General features: G+C 32.1%; 2 protein-coding genes across 7 annotated transcripts in view; both read left to right on the top strand.

Moving 5' to 3' along the window:
* Nucleotides 1–10,264, top strand: part of Glut4ef (Glucose transporter 4 enhancer factor) — a 40,043-nt gene extending 29,779 nt beyond the window's left edge. Inside the window, exons 5-8 of the mRNA XM_026629195.2 lie at nucleotides 8,051–8,148; nucleotides 9,095–9,247; nucleotides 9,515–9,602; nucleotides 9,862–10,264. Coding sequence (XP_026484980.1) covers nucleotides 8,051–8,148; nucleotides 9,095–9,247; nucleotides 9,515–9,602; nucleotides 9,862–10,023 — 501 coding nt within the window. The 3' untranslated portion in view covers nucleotides 10,024–10,264. The remainder of the gene's footprint in view (nucleotides 1–8,050; nucleotides 8,149–9,094; nucleotides 9,248–9,514; nucleotides 9,603–9,861) is intronic.
* Nucleotides 1–18,547, top strand: part of LOC113392652 (probable serine incorporator) — a 62,535-nt gene that overhangs the window by 37,749 nt on the left and 6,239 nt on the right. For all 6 annotated transcript variants that reach the window (XM_026629190.2, XM_026629189.2, XM_026629187.2 and 3 more), the window contains exon 2: nucleotides 18,393–18,534. In XM_026629190.2, the coding sequence (XP_026484975.1) occupies nucleotides 18,499–18,534 (36 nt within the window). In that variant the 5' untranslated portion in view covers nucleotides 18,393–18,498. The remainder of the gene's footprint in view (nucleotides 1–18,392; nucleotides 18,535–18,547) is intronic.

Genomic DNA, 18,547 nt, shown 5'->3' with positions numbered 1-18,547 from the left:
ATTACTTGTATGTTTGATTGTACTTTGACCTTCATTTACTGTGTCAACCTCCATATTATAACTCGGTAGGCCACTTACGTAAAATTCGTATTTAAAGCCAATGCAAAGGTTACTCATTCGAATGATTTACAACAAGATGCGTTATTGAGATAATTTATTCGAAATATTGCAGTAATTAATATAAAAACTAAAGGCTATCGGGATTATTAAACGAATTATAAGTGGTTTAATGACATTTGATCAAAATACTTTAAAATTCCGGTAGTAGAGAAGTTGTCCGCATAAATTGAATACCGTTACGCTACTTAACCTTCGAACGACGAACATTCAGTGACCCTAGTTTACTATCTGAATATTGTTATATAGGAAATATAAAAGGCTCCACTTCGTTACTCTTTAACCTCAACATTAAAAAGTAGTTTTGACGTTACGATACGATCGGTTACGCAATGAATACCTATTAAGGAATATAATTTATATATTTATTCACTCATCACACATAATACCACGATATAACTGATATGTTTATGCTTACGGCGCCTGCCTTATATTAAATTATAAAGAACTCTAAAATTTAATACTCAATAAATAATTAAATTTTAAGAGGTAAATTAAAAAAAAACATTAATATGATTAAATTTAAGTTCAAAATTAAAAACAACGTTTTATTAGTTTATTTTAGATACAAAATAAAACCTTAACAATAATTGTACCAAATAAAAAGGAAACCTAAGACACGAACGATATATATAGTATCAAAGTAGGCCAATTTTGTGTAACACACACATGCGAGCAAATATAAAAAAATACTGGTAACATTTAACCTGATAACATAATTAACATATCGCTCACTAACTACGTAATAATTTCAGTATTGAGCTCTTAATATATAAACATAATATAAAATATATACATATATACGAAAATAAATATTTATTAGTAACTAATGAAAAATCTTCATTTAATCAATAATAAAATAAAATATTATATTTCGAATTAAATACAAAAGATTTGGATAAATTATTGATCGAATGAGTAACTAAAACGGCAGTTGTAATAGCTTATTCAAGTACTGTGGGATCACGTTGTGCAACATCGAATATAGGTTACATCCATACGAGCGACCTAGATACAGCGATTGCATTAGGCACCAGAGTCCTTTGTGTCGGCGCTACTAAGCGATGATAGATAAACAGTTTAAATAGAGGCCAATATTTGAATATTTAATGTTTATTAAAGAAGGTATGCAAAAATATCGCTCATTTATTAAAAAAATAACAAATTGTCAATGTTTTAAATACCTGAAATTTCGCTTAAAGTTTCCCATGTTAATAGGTAAAATATGGTGTCGCCGTATTGCGGGCGAACTTCAGTTTTGTTGTCGTTCTGTCTCGCTCTTCAGGTCATCGCCCGACACACCACACGACTCCCTCGTTCTAATAACCCTGTGCATATCGGTAGCTTGATACATTATCGTTTTCGTGGTATACTATCCTTCGATGTGCATATGTCTTCAAAAATAAGGTATGCGATACAAACTTTCTTAAGAACATGGTATTTTGTGCATGGGCTTCATTAAGTTCACACACCCTACCCGACGACCTTGGTTCGGTCAAAAACACCGTACTAGCAGGCATTGACCAGAGGACGATAAAATAAAATCTTAAGTTTCGGTCACATTGGCTATAATATGGTCATTGATCACGTTAGTCAATTATTTATACCAGCTTGCACAATTAATAAGAGCAAAGGAAGTGTTTAACTTGCGTGCGACACGACATTGAGGGTAATTAAATAATTAATGCCTTTGTTGCTCATAATCCTTTTGTAATAATATTTCAATGTTTATATATATACATATATGCGAAACCCTGGCAATTCATATTCTATTATGATTAATAGCTAGCAAATATGATGATACAGGTTTTTATATCAACGCCTTGTTGTAATATAAAAAACAAGAAACATTCCTACGATTACAAATCCCGGTGATATTCATAAAAAAAGAAATGTAGCCGAGTGTAAAATTAGATTGGCAGCTCTATTTTTCTCAACATGAATGCAAGTCTTGAGGCAGTGTCGGCAGATAGGTGGAGTCAATGCGTTTTTTTTACCGGCATCGACGGGGCATTGACTCCGATGCCGGGGCACTGCCCGTTCTTGACAGTTCAAATGTTTACACTTTACATCTCGAAGGATCACTCGCTGCTCACTTCAAATGAATCCGTTCCGAATGCTTTACTTCAACGGACGATCCGTGTAACTTCGGGGATTACGGTTACGATGACATCATTCTTAAAACTTGAACGCTACTTTTACCCAAACAATTAACATACCTTTGTTTTGGGCGAGAATAACAATGTATATTAAAATATTGATTCAATACATCATTAATTTATTAGTAACACTAACATAAATACACATTAAATATTTATTATAACTTTGCAATTCTCATACAGTTACGTGAATTCCTAATTCTAAAAAATCATGAATGATTGTTAAATTGACAAAGAATATTTAGTGAATGCGTAACTACCTATATACAGCGGTCGGCGGCGAATATCACCGGCACGGACGGGAACAATGGCGCAGCGAGTTCATCAGACGCGATAATGAGTGGTCCTGTGGGTTCAACAAACTTCCCATTTTACAAGTAAAATAAACTTTATACGACAACAAATCTGTACCATTGAATTTTACACATTTATGCGTATAATAAATTGTATAGTTTTATTCGTTTGACGATTTGCCAAATGTCAACTCCAACTCGAAATTCACAAAATAGCTAATCGAGCCAGATTGGGGAACGCTATTAAAGATTTTATTAGTTTTTAATTATAAATAATTGTGGTTAAGTACATCAGAGATGTTAGAAGCGTTTCTGCGTGCATCGCTAGAGGAAAAAGTGAAATTGTAACAAGCCAGAACCAGTCGAGGTCGGTGACCAGCGAGGCGTCTCCACAACGATTGGCGGCTGGCCTAGTGGCTGATTCATCATTACTGCTTAGTCCTCACCATCATACCGGACCGACGCAAGGAACTCTGACTCATAGCAGTCTTTTGTCATTGTATGTGTACAACAAATCATGTCCTTTTTTATCTTTCGTAACTCGATTTGTTGTTTCGTAAAATTATGTTAATTATTCGTCACATATAGTTTATAACTGTTAAGTATGTTACTTACACAATATGAAGTAAAAGGCAAACAATAAGGTAAATGACAAATCCTTTGTATTAAGTGCAGAAAATTATAAATTATAGTCTAAATATATATTTTATAAATGTTATATATAACTTTTCGATATAACTTTGATGCGAACATCCTTAATTCTACAAAATTTAGTCATCTGTCAAATTGAGATCTCAACAAAATCACTAAGTTATAAAGTATATATAACTATATTGGAATATAGTTCTATTCCAATACTATATATACTAAAAACATGTTAAATAAACTGTAGTAGATCTCTTAATAAATATTTCTGTAATTTAATTCGCATTATATAGCTGTAGTAGTAAGTAGGTACCGTAAAGAGGCAAACGTACGCATAGAGTTTCTTGCCATCAGGTATTTTCATATTATGTTCTTTATATGTCGTCGTTCTGATTGGATAAAAAACAAGTGATGAGGGTGAAATGAAGGGTACGCGGGGAATGTTTTGGCCGGGTTCAATGCATCCACGCCACCTGTAGGCCTCTATGAATGTGTGCCTAGAGCCACACAGATAATATGAATTATTCTTTCCACAATAATGTGCAAATATTAATTGATTTGAAGTCGATACGTATTTATAACGTAAAAGCTAATAATAAATATACGCACTCAATTTATGTGAAAAAAAAGACTTTAAACTATTTAAATTTTTTTAGTCTCCATAATCTTAAAAATTTAACTGCACATACAATTTCCATACAAGATAAATATAAGAATATATTCTTGTATTATATATATTCATGTATGTTTGTTGTTGACCGAAATAGGGGTTACTTCTAATAGTTATATAGTAACAACTCGGTTCAGTGACCTCTAGCGCTCGTAGTCCTCGTTAGCCCCTTGTCATCATGGGGTGCGCTGTAAGGAGCATTCTATGTTCATACCCTACTACTATCCAGGTATAATGTTGTCTCGCTCGCATACCATAGAAAGTTAAAATTGTTTATTTTGTATTTAAAAACTTTGTAAATAGGAATATCCGCTTCAATCCGTCTCATATTTTAGTAAAATATAAATACTGTAATAGATGCTATTAACATAATTTATAGAATTGTGACATATTTCGTTGTCTACAATTAATGTCAAAACATATTCTCAATATGCATTCGTTAATATGTTACGGTTACTTCATTCTTCGTTTTCATTTTCTTAAACAAATTTTGGAATAAAGGGTTTGTTTGTAAACATTAAAAAGGCTCAGGTAGTTGACAAAGCGTGTTTTTAACTCGCGGCGCGGACTAGCCACGTGAAACGTGACCAAATTTTATACGCGGTTTGCGTTGCCTTTTAATAACTATGAAACGTGTTTATTTGCTTTTAAATCACTGTACGTTTAAATATTGATTTTTAAGACACGTTTTTAAATATAATTATATAAAGTTAACAACTTCTACTAATTCCAAAACTCAAAAACCTAGCATACATAATTACATATTAATATTACAAATAACATATAATATATATAACATATAATAGCTGTTATTTGTAATATTAATATAGATACTATCTGACACTTATATGTCATCGGTACTATATATACATAGTTATTTTCAGCATTTCGCTGGGAAACTTTACATGATTATAGTTTAATATCTGATCAGATATACACTAACTTTAAGATCAAAAAGAACACAGAGGAGGTCGGTACGCCACGCCACAATTGCTATGCAGTATTCAACTCATCTAAAATATTGACGTCTTTTTCACGCTTTATAAATAGAGTGGGATGGCACCAAAACAACTTATCTAGCCGCGTTGCGTTGAAATAAATAAGTAGAAGGTCACTTAAACGAAACAGTCTTATGTGCATTAGTGAGGTAAAAAGAGAAGCAATGAAAACAAATCAATAAGTCATCTCGTTTCGCCGAAGAAAGAGACGGCGCAATAACAAACCGGCACTTAATGCCGGATCGCGTTACATGCGAGCTATTAAACGAATGTAAACCTTCATGCAAAATCGTATAATATTATTTCGACTATCCGTGTGTTATTTATCTGTGTTATAAAACACAATAACTTTGACTATGGAAGATCCCGCTGCTAAATACATGCGCTTATATAAATAAAGAATATCACTTTATTTACCGGATTTAAATAAAATTCCTCTTTTAAATATTTTTATTTTTAAATATAGCTTTTTAAAAAAATGTTTTCACACTCCGGTCGCTACAAACCTAAGAGAAACTTTGAAGGCAACATAATAAGGTCTGTTGCTAACCACCCCTTGGCCCCGACCTTCTGACGTTTCACTCCCCCTTGGCACGTGAAGCAATCCCTCGGCACCTCTTTCTAACATACTAACATAAAACTAAAAATTAAGATCTAAATAAATATAATATTATAATTCACCGCGTGATAAAATTGCAAATAACTTTAAACACGAGCTACAAGTGATTATAGATGTGTATGTACAATAAACAAAAGACTTAACCTATATAAGCGTTCTAATTACGGCAAGATAAAATGACAGTCTGCGTTGCCTTATGTTTGCATCTCGGCCAACTGCCACATGCACTATATCGTCGCTAAATAAACATATTATAGCTTCTGTACTACATCCAACTGCACTTCACCGCACACACTGAAATGTTCCGGCACGTGTAATGTGTACTCACAGCACACTATTGCACTAGTCAGGGACCGCCATTACGAGATAAAAGTATTTATAAGTGCATGTCTGCAGGTTGCAGAAGTAGATTGAAGATGATCTCAAATGCGATATAAGATTATTAATCTTACAAGTGTTTTTTTATTTATCACACTAACAAATATAATTGATAAAATATTGAAATGATTTCTAGAAAATATCTGAAATGAAGTACAGATTTGTATAAAGTACACAATGTTCTGTATACCGAAGTTGCTTATTTAGCCTTATTTAAAAATATATGTAAGGAGGCACGTCAGTTTCAGATCGCTTAGTAAACGCGGGTTGCGGGACCTAGTTAAATGTTCGCTGTAATATCGGGGGCCTAAACTAGGTCAGTGGTGCAGCGAGGGACGGGCCCTCGACACTCCCACCCTCTTATTGCGAGGGGAAGATGAATCATTCAGCTGAAATATTAGGCTATTCTTCAATTTGTGATGTCGAAACATAATGCTTTAACGTAATTTTATCTAGAAACCTTAGTCAAAATATGAAAGAGTTATATGTTTATAGTTAAGCACTTAAGGGTTTCATAATGTGATAAAGCTGATAAGTTTTTTTTTTTTTTGTATTAAACGTGCAAGGCTTATATAACATTAAAGTTTATATATATTGGTTAAAGTAAAACAATCAATATTATAATCGATAGGATGAGCTTAAAATATATACCTAAAACATGCTCTTTATAATGTAACATTTATACAAATAGATAATTGTATTGCTTAATACACAGTATTAACACAGGCTACATAAGACTGACATATGAATTATAATTCAAAGTAAACGCTGTAAGCACGATTTAATATATTTGGCACTAATAAATAAATAAAAGATAAATAGCTAAAAACGCAATATCTATAATATTATATATTTATCCTCAATATAATACAGGCTGATAGTTGTGTATAGTATCATTTTAAAACTAAAATTGAAACAAAGGAGTTGCAACCTTCATAGAACACCCTTGGCCGTGGAGTTGCGACCTACATAGAGGCCCCGCAGACCACCTCCCTCCCCTGACCTGACCTAGTTCTAAATGCACTTGATATAGCCTCAGTTCCCCGGCGTGGGGCGACGGTGCCACTCCGCACGTGCACCCCAATTTCGCGTCCCTGACACAAAGGTGCTTCTGCAATATCTCTAGCTATATCAATAAAGTCGATACAGTTATACATTCACGTGCCGCTATTTAAGATGTCTCAATTTTTCTAATACAAAACAACAAATATAATCACCTTAAACAAATAATACTTACGCTACAACGTATTACAATCTAAGCATAAAGTTCTTAAAAAGAAGAATCTGTTTGAATTGCAACAAGTTTGAATTGGTCGGATAAACGTGGCATTGAATCGAAGGTCGCATCTAAAATCTTTGGCAAAGTGTTCTGGTATACGCTCTCACCTCGTGTCGCTATCATTAAATAATGTTCTTAACTATTCCATCATAAGTTATATTCATTTCTCAACAATGCATGTAGCTATACAGACGCGTGTACTGACACCAGACCTGTATACTGGGTAATTGTTTCCTCTTTGTACTAGCCTATAACTACTCGTAAGCGGTCTCGTAGGTGACATTACATTAAATGTCAATGTATTATAAATTCAATGCCGATATTTTATGGAAAGGTTCTGAGATTTATACTTCAACTATATATGTATCAGATAAAATCGAAATGAATGATATACGAAAGAAATCTAACAATTAAAAATAAACAGTGCTTATAAAAGAAATTAAAATTTAGTTTATTCGACACTAAACCGCGATATCGGTCGGGTGTGGCTGCGGACGGCCAGCGCTGCACACAGCGTAGGGAGTGAGGCGTTGCGACATCGACAAGGCCGCGACCTAGAGCTGTTTCCGCGCGTTATTTTATAAGCTCAATTTAACAATGTTTCTTCTATTATATAGAACTCTTTTATAATCGTCACAAAACTAAAGGAACTCTTATCTTTTTACCATAAAGCACCAAATTTTCTTAAAGATGTAAATTTTGGAAAGTTAAAAAATATAATGCCACATTCTACATATGGCTCTACAGTATATTATTTACTAAATTAATTTTAAAATAGTTCTGCAATCGTAAAAAATAATAATTTAATGGTGAAATTTTTAATTTTTCGTGTTATAATGTATAATCTTTATCTTAATCTATCAGTATCTCATAAATGATTCTTTTGTTTCAGATCAATAGCGTCGTATTCGAATGCACTTGGAGAGGTTGCGGCTATATCACCAACACGTGTTCTTCCATCGAAGCGCATATCAGACAGACCCATTTAGGGTATGAAGTCATTCAATCCTGCACTTATACAGTTATTGATATAATATAATGTTCTCCCAGCAACAACCTTGAACTTTAAACTTCACGTAACGAATGCATACTCGTGCATTGCTCACTGTCACTAACAGTTGCCAACACAATTTGCATTAAGCAGATTATTCTTACATAATACATTTCTTCTAACGGTCTGTTTTAAATCGATATTTCATTAAAATAAATTGTATATTTAAAGCATATTTTAACATTCTACAAAATTTGTTTATCATTTGTTTATCAGTCAAGTTTTAAGTTAAGACTCCTTAATTAGACTAGGTCTTAAGTAGTCAATGAAAATTAAAATGAATTAAAATAGAATAAAAATCAGATGTAGATCCTTATATGTAAGCTGTCAAAACTAAAGGTATAACATGCTATGTTGAAAGGCCGGCCCTTACTGACCCGGAAGCGTCGAGGCTTCGCGACAAGGTTGCCTAGCTCTCGCAAGCTCGTTACGCACAAGGTCACTGCGCGCCTTCTTACATAACACTGCCCTGCTGCTACTGTTTTAATATCGATAATATCTATAAGTAGTTCTTTTAATACATTATTGACCCTGGCTTATAATCTGGAAAAGATTTTCGAAATAGCTTTTACTGATTAAGCTGACAGGGGAGAAGTTTTATGAATCGAAACTACCTCTACTAATTCTAAGTAATCTACTCGTGTGTAAAAGTTTAACTGACTTGACCGGTCTACAAATACAAATAAATTATATCCAATGCTAAGATCAAAATATTTTGAATATTCATCTACCATTCTACTTGAGTACGCATTATATAAAATATTTTAAAAAATAAGATTGATTAATTTACACGTTGCATGTTAGTTTCTCGTGCGTTTCTAAATAACTAGGTATATAAAATACAATGACATATTCCTGTTTTTAATTAATATAAAATAATTATAGGCCAAAGAAAGAAGGCGAAAGTGATCATGAGGAAGAGTTTTACTACAATGAAGTAGCTGCACCAGCACCGCCACCCACTCTCTCCCATAGAGACATGTGCCGGCCGCCGCACGAAGATCCCGACTACCAGCGACAGCTCGTCGGATCCTACAGGTGCGCCCACTACATCAAGACCTTAGCCTATTTTTAACCTACCGTGAATTCAGATAGAGTTAAATTACTATTCTTTGTCTCTACGAAAGATTATCTATATCTAACCTAACAGAATGTAAAAATCTATTTTTATTATTATCAATCCCAAAGCAAATTATACTATACTGGAACTAAACTGAAAGTTGAAAAATGTTTATTAGAAATTACGTCGTTTTTAGGTCATTATAGCAAATATTAATAAATCATAATAAAACAACGTTGTTTTAGGCAAGGACTATTGTCAACGATGCAGAACGGATCAGCGAGACCCATAAGCATTCCTATAACGCATTCCTGGTCAAGCTCACACTCACCGGTATGTGTTTAATGAAAATAGTGTAATAATGTAATACAAAAAAATAACATTTTTTAAATAATAATATATCGATGTTTAAATTAAAAAAATAGGAAATGGGCTATAAATTTCCCAGTGTTGTGGTTTTTCATCCGATACATGCAGGTGTTTCCTGCAACGCCGCGCATAAGATGAATTATAAACAAAAATTACGTATTCTGTCCGCTAGACCATCTAGGCTCTTATCAATATCGATATTTAGAATCGAATAATGTTTCAGAAACACTTAAAGATCTCCGGAGTCAGCAGCTCACCAGGCAGCCCTGGCAGACGTCCTCGCTCGGACAACAAAAAGTGCCGCAAGGTTTACGGTATGGACCAACGTGACCTCTGGTGTACTCAATGCAAATGGAAGAAAGCGTGTACACGCTTTGGCGATTAGCGCATGCGCCGATCGCTCGCCCCTACGCGCGCTATGATGACAAACTAACGTTTGTGTTGTGAACGGTTTCAAACGTTTCATTACAAAATAAGCAACATTCACTGCCTCGGAGTCGTATGAAGATATTAAGTATTTCTCTTGGATGAGACTATTCCGTGTGCGGGACGTGATGATATAGACTAAGCGAAGAAAATATATTGAGTTTTTTATTTAATATAAACTTATACGGAGTAAATATATTGTAATGTTTAAGGGAGACATATTTTTTCTCGAAGAATGTGACTCGTATTTTGACTGCAAAATAAATGGACATTGCCCACGTATTTTTGTAGCGCGGTAGATATGCCTTTACTGCGACACGCATACGAAAACTGTGTGTTGCTCTCGGTCGGAGACTGTGAATATTAGGTTTAAGAATAGAGTTAAGGTTAGACTGAAATAATGCATTGCAGTGTGAAAACTATTGTTATAACAAAATATTAATTTAAAAGTTCATCTCATATTTTAATTTAAAAATTATCTATATCTACTACCACTGATCAATTTAAATTAAAACGAATCACTTAAACACTACTTCAGATGCGAAGCTTTTTCGCTGTTCAAAAATAATATTTAAAAATAAAAAGATCTTGAAAACTTGGAAATCGTGAGCTTGAGGCAATATTTAACACAACATAATCCAATAAATAAGCAATAATCATTTATTGAGGGTTTCGTAAGTGAGTTGTAAAATATAACAGTGTATATGAAGTCAGTGAATCCGTCCACGTCTTCAAAATTGCTTTTGTTCAGTACCGTCAGCCTACAGTCAGAGAGTAACAATGTTTTCACGCTGCCTTTGCTCTTACTGCGCAGCCATGCGCCAATACTAAGTCGACTCGGTTAAAAAGCATTCCAGTCGCAATAAACTTCAGTGATGGTTATCACTAATTATATGTTTTGACTGAATTAATATATAATAATGAATAAAAACATATAGTAATATGACTTAGCGCCGTAAGTTATCTCAGATTCGACTAAAAGACTACACAAATTTAGAGTTAAATTTTTATGAACATATCTATATCGTATACATTGTTGGTCCTATCCGAACAAGGAGACAATACTCAGTGTTGCCTGAGCTGCGCATGCGCCGCTCATCTGCGCTGTCGCTCATTGCCGGTGTTACGATCTGTGAGAGCAGGTTATGTAAAGATACTACATACCTATGTGGACAGTCTAGGCTATGACAATTTGGAAAGTGTGTAAACGATGGAGTAACTTCGTCACGTGAAGATCAAGATTGTAATTGTCAACGCAACTAAAGAGAAACAGAACAAGAAGTTGTGATACCTATACAATGTTGTATTCTAAGTTAAATTATAAATACCAACTAAAAGCAATTACGCCCTGTAACGTGTACGCATATTTTATTAAAAAAATATGGAAAGTGGCTAAATCGCTGCTCTAGAGCGTGATCGAAAAAAATATATCAGACTTCAGATCACTCGGAGTTCCATCTCGAAGACAAAAAATGTGATAAAATAAGGAAACAAGACAAGATAAGTAAGTAAAGGCGATTGCGAGATGCAATATTATTTGTTAAGTATTATTATATGATTATATTTGTAAATAGATAATTATATTGAGAATTATATTTAATATATTCTATAAATAATAAGCAATTTTCGGATATGTACATAAATTAAAGTGATATTGCTGTTTACTGTTACTTAATGTGATCGTGAAACTGAAAATTTTGTACGAAATAGTTTTCACTTCATGTTGTTCTACAACATTACAGATCATAATTACTATAAGTATCTGTTTATATCGTAACATAAACATAAAAGCGCGGTATTTCGAAGGCCCATAGCAAATACAACCTTAAATTCAAATGGTGTGAAATCGGTACCTATAAGGACATAATTGCGAGAATAGATTCGTTTGTGCCAATTATCATGATTAGTTCAAATGTTCATTGTGAAGGATTTATTAATCAATTAGGTTTCTTTAAACGCTATTTTTCATAATTTTACAGACTTCGATCAAAGAATTTTCTCTCGACCTTATATAATATAGACTATTTATATCACAAATCTATTTCATAATAATACCTACCGAGATTTTTAAATTTAATAAAGTATACATATCGCATTGCTTTATAAATTCAGATCTGAATTAATTGCAAATATTAAACTCAAAGTCACATTTTGAGCGTAGTTTTTTCAGTTGCTGCAATTCTAATTGCAGCAGTATATTAGTTATACCATATTAAAATATCAAAACTTTCGTTTAGTAATTGAAGGTATTTATTTGTCAAAAAATATATTAACAAATTTCGTAGCCGTTAATCATGGATAATAAAAAATATATTTTTTGCCTTGGCTACATTATCGCTCTACTCTCGAAAACTTCAACAGAAGTCCATGTAACATAAATCTACCTGCCTAGTTTAGACCAACTAGGCAGGTAGATTTATAGGTATGTGACTAGCTTTTAAGTCTGATTGGTCTTGCGCCTGTACTCTTTCCGGTCGTTTCGGATTCGGAAAGTGACGTAGTAGAAAGTGCACTTGTTAGATGTTAATTTGCGCAAATACTCATGCCTCAGTATGTCATGTGCAATAGCCGATGTGTGTCATTGGCAATCATCATCAAAAGATCCTTTAAAGAAAACCTGTGTCCAACACAAATACGTTAAAACTAGATACGAATCATCGACTACTTGCGCAAAACCGTCCTTGTCAATAATCGAGAACTTAAATCGTCTAAGGTATTATTTCTATTTACCATTAAACTATGCCATAACAGAGCGACAGCTCGGCTCAGATGTGCTCTACCATTTACTAATTTAGAAATCGGTGTTGGACAATATGTTAAATCACCAAAATAATTCACTTTGCATAATTCCCCTTTTCTTGCCAATCCCAAACTCCAAAATCATAAAGTAAAAACCTAATACGTATAACTAAATAGTATTTTTTAACACTGTTTGGCTTTCCTTGGATAGTAACATATATATAAACGAGGTGTACCTGCATATATTACCAAATACATATATTATGTATAGTAATTTTCATTGCAATAATGGTTGTGATAATAAATCATGTAAATGTCGTTGTTAGCAATGACATCAGAATTTTAATTTGACGCAACGAAACTCCGCGCTCATGAAACCAAATGATCACTTTAGAATAAGGCAACAACTCAGCTAGCGATTTGACAACTGCCATATTGTAAGGATTTAGCTGTAATTGCGTTTTAGGTGTAATAATAATAGTTGTAAATGATATTTTAAGTTGAAGTCATAATGTAGTATTTAATAATTTTAAGTACAATGAAATTGCATTACCTACAAAGAGGTAAATTCATTTTACTGATACTAAATTTAAACAAAATAATCAAGAATTTACCAAATTACGCCTTTCTTAGAAATTTGTCTGTTCCTGTATTTGTTTTTCTCGATTAATGTCAATATACTTTTAACATTGGAAAATCTGCGGACGATCCAACCTTGATCTTTTTCACTCAATACGTATATGAGAACACTATATTGAATCTAATTTACTTTCCTTTTTCGAATACAAATGATGCTCGGCATAACTCATAGAACGGCTACACTAGATTTAAAAGAAATACACACTCGAGGGATTTTCATTTTTCATAATAATTGTAGTCCAATCTCCCACATTTATCAAAAAATAATTTGACGATTAACTTTTCTAAATCCCTATACCAAGTGGTGCTTGATATACTTGCTTGGTTATTTAAAATGCAGATCTCAATTTATTTTGAAGCTATTAGATTTATGTACATACAATATATATTAGTTCTATTTTTTCTATATAAATAAAAAAGTATTTTTAATTAATTTAGATAAAGACAATTTTTTTTTTTTTCTAAGCTATATGTAAATAAATTTACGTACCTATTAATTTATTTAGCCAAAATTTTGCTCAATATTGTATACACTCAACACCAAAGTCATAATAATAAAAAATACTTATACTATCACGTCAGTACAAAGAACGCATAATTACACCGAAATATTAACTTGTTTCGATACTTCACGTCATGTGCTAACAATAATAATTTGTTTTGTATATGAAAAAACATGATACACGCTATTACATACATCTCTTAAAAAAGTAGAGGTTATTATATTAATTAAATAGATTTTTCATCACAGAAAGCGGCATTCAAATTCCTACACTGTCAACTCGTATTTCAGTGTTGAGGTGACGAGCCCTAGTCCCATCTAAGTCTATATTTCGTAATGTTTTTCCTTTGAACTGGATTGCGTGTTAATGGTTTTTTATTATATAAAAGAGTGTATTTAAATTATTTCTAAGTAATTTAATTTTGTTTACGATGTGCTAAGAAGTATATTTATCACTTGATTTTGCATCCGTCTATATTAAACACTTTAACTTTAAGTTATAGATAATATTATTTTATTACAGCCCCATATTGTACTTAGTGAATTACCTTTTTATGAAATACAAAATAAGTTGTTTTATTACAAATTTGCTATAAATTTCGATATCGTATGGTCCATATAAGTTTATATAATATGGACTAGCTATTTCAGAATATTGCGATCTTGAACTTAGAAGTTTGCATTGACTTTTTAAACATTTATCCGTTTATTTTATATTTCACATTTTGTAATCTTTTAAGCCATCGGTAAAATAATCTCAAGTTTATAAAATGGTTTATCTCTTCAATTTACAATGTAAATATTGAGTGTACTGAATACCATCGGTTACGCTGAATATATTCTTGTCCTTATCAGTGTTCGAACGTACCTTTATATCGACGGGAGTAGGTTTAGCAATATAATTCGCCATTTTAGAATAGCTTATTGACTTACATTGTATTAATAGAAAGTGTGGATTAACTATTTATGGTACCGGTCTCAATTAATTGTGTTTTAACTGTATACCGAAATTATTATGATAATAAAACCTAATTAGGTTATATGGGTTGCATATTATATAGAATAATGGCAATATTATTTCGTTATACCCTTTGCTATAAATATGTAGTTATTTTATATGATTAAGTTCTAATTATAATTCAAACTTACATGTATGTGTATGTTTAAATATTAAAAATGCTTATGTATATTTCAAAAACACCAATATAAATAATATTTTATGTGGGCAATAAAATTTTACGAAAATATGTCTCCTGAAAAGTTCATACTTTAAGCACTTTCTGTAAAAAAATGTATTTTGGACATGAGGACCATACGCATTAGTTAATTTAACGACAGATCATACTATTGGGAAAATGTTTATATAAAACTATGATTACTACTGTTTCTTTACACTAAGACTATGCGATGGTGTTCTGCCATTCCAGCATGATACTAAAGGGATCTATTTGTTTTACATTTGTATAACAGTGTGTTTAATTGATTTTGATTGCTGTTTTTTTTTCGATCACGAGTAACTCCAGGTTTATCGATTATATTTAGTTCAATGCCTCTGCCTTGGTGATATGCACATTTCTCTCAATGCTAGCATATCGTCGACACATCGGTTTCAAGGTTACCATTAGTTTTAAGGATATAATGTTATGATCAATCAAAGGGTATTTGTTTGAGATGTTATACTTCGTACGGATATGTAGGCATATTTCCACGTTGTCAATATCACAGCAGTTTTTACCGATACTGTCAGCTTCTATATCTAGATTAATATATTTTTGATTGTTTATCAATTGCGCATATAAATCAATAATACATAAATATATTTATAAATATCATGTAACACATAAAATTAAAGGAAATAAGGAAAGGTAGAAACTAGCTGGCAGTTGATCTACTGTGATATTAATAATTCTATTTATTAATCTTCTAGATTATTATTTATAACTTAATGTTGAATGTGAGCGTGTATATTTACAGAGATCGTGTTAGTTTAAGGCAATGTTATTTTATACTGTACCTAATGCGAAGGTCCAGCATGTGTTCCAAATTATTGATTTTAGAAGTATAGATATTATATTGAAATGTTTTTGTTAATAATTCTTAATTAAATTGTTTATGAAGTTTCGTATAAATATTGTAATAAAAATAATAAGAAGCGTAAATATTATGATTGTGTACATCACATATATAAACGTTTTGTAAACTTATCAAATAGTGCGCTCAGAGCTCTCTAGAAAACTAAAATTGATGCAAATGTTATTTTGTTTGGTTGTACTGTGTATTCCATCTGCATCACTTGACTGTGAGACATTAGGTACCTACTCATGAAAATAAATGTAACGCAGTTTAAAAGGAAATTTAATGGAAGTGCCAATCTTCCACAAATAGACTAATATGTCTAAATTATTATACCTCAATTAATTTTAGAATAAATTTATGTCTTGAAAAAAATATATAACAGTTATTAGTACCTCTGTGGCATTATTTCGCAATCCTGCAATGATCACTTTCCGATATATTAAGAATCTGCAAAATTAACTTATTCTATATATTTTTCAATAAACTTTATGTACCTTAACATAAAACTTGACGATTACCTAATTCTGCGATTGAATATATTGTATGGAACAACTCTTGACCTTATTATTTAATTGATCATGTTAATAATTGATATAAATTTACAAATATAAACTTTAGATTAAACAAAATTGTTTTAATATTTTCCTTAGTCAAATTAAATATATTGTCATATTATTGTTTACCTACATGTAATTAATTAAAAATAATATAAATTCAACTTGAAAAAACGTCTGTGTAATATAATATGGCAATCCTTAAAACAAAACAATTAATCCTTAACTCGGGATGTTTACTTTACTAGCCATTGAAGATTTCCGCAACCCACCTTCTAATTCCAGAGTCACAGCATCTTGTTTTTCTAATAACATTGGGAAAAGGTAAGTACACAATTATGAATACGTAAAAATACTTTTATTAGTACCCATCCAAAATACGCGTATAACTTTTACAAAGTTCGAGTAGATTAAAATTTAAGAAAGAGTAGCTTCAAAGAGATTTAATAAATGTAAAAATAAGATGAATGGAAAGTATACGATTACAATGTGTACAAATTTTAATGTACGAACGCGATACATCAATTTAACGATTTAATAGACTTAGATAAGATTTGTACTAGACTTATTGAAATAATAAATTTACATTGACTATTAAGGATACAGTGTAGCAGTATACGATTTGAGATTTTTTTTATATTTCGGAAAACAATTTGAAATGTTATTCCAAAATCAAAAACAAAAGGTATAAAAAAGAAACATCCAAATGTTTCAATTAAATAAAAATACTTCCAATTAAATATAAGTAAGTTCTGCTGTTCAATAACCTTCAGAACATTACCAAAGTAAATCGTTGATCAAATCCTTTGGGAAAAATATCTGCCAGTTTATATTATTATTAGGTTTCGACGACTAAATATCTTTTCCGAAACTGGTTATGAGTTCGAGTCCCCTTTTGATTTAACGTCCATTCATGTCTTAAATAAACTTATAATAAAATTTCCCACTGGGTGTTGACTACCGGATTCATTTAGGTCCTGTCACGGTTTTTGCAAATACCGTAAGATGGTAGTTGTGCCACCACTATGGCATGGACTGCAATATTGCCCAAGATACGCTAGAAGTGTGCCACGCTGAAGATGCGAAAAGCCGGATCAGACTCTGTTCTGCGATGTCATTCTTTATGCTCTGCAAGGAATTGAAATAAATAGCCGTAGCCTTCTTTTAGGACATTATTGTAGTAAAGAAATAGACGGTAGAACGACATCAAGAAAAGAAGGAATTCCGCGTTGATTAAAAGAGTAAACACCACGGATCGACACCTAGGACCTGAGTATCTTTTAAAGATTACTCATGTGGCATAAAGTTCCGTTTAGCGTATAGGCTCATGATGGACGTTTTGACCGCCAATTATTTTATTAATATTTGACTATTATGCGAGATTGTAGTGTTTCATCATAGTCTTGCCAGCGCGAATACCGCCTACCAATACGAAACATTTATGCAAGTGTCAGGCTATAGCAAAATTTCTACACACGTCTCAATAAGAGTATTTACGAATCCAATTATAATGAGCGAATGAATGAATTATTTATTTAAAAATAAACATTAAAATAATAACAACAACAATAAAATTACGTTCGATCAACAAATTCAGTATGCGAGAGCATCACCACTTTTGCATCTAAAAAAACTTTGTAATTTTAAAGGCATTAAATTAAAGTATTGCACGGCTTTAGTGCAAAATGTAATAGCATTGTATTTGCGACATAGTTCATAAAATAAACAATCTTAACGTCAATGTCAGTTGTCAGTTGTCAAAATCCAGTCATATTAATGATATTGCATTCATCCAATAGTCCAATACCTACCTTCCCAAACTATTTGAGTCATGATTCTTTGATTCTATTCAATTGCATTTTGATTATTGAGTTTTAAATACAAAAGTGAGTTTTAGAAGTATAGTTTCCAATCTGAATTTGCAATGGGTGCCGTATTAGGCCTTTGTTCAGCAGCTCAGGTAAGACAGATCA

This window comes from Vanessa tameamea, chromosome 5, assembly GCF_037043105.1.
Source record: "Vanessa tameamea isolate UH-Manoa-2023 chromosome 5, ilVanTame1 primary haplotype, whole genome shotgun sequence".
Taxonomy (NCBI): Eukaryota; Metazoa; Arthropoda; class Insecta; order Lepidoptera; family Nymphalidae; genus Vanessa; species Vanessa tameamea.
This window is presented reverse-complemented; position numbering and strand designations above follow the sequence as displayed.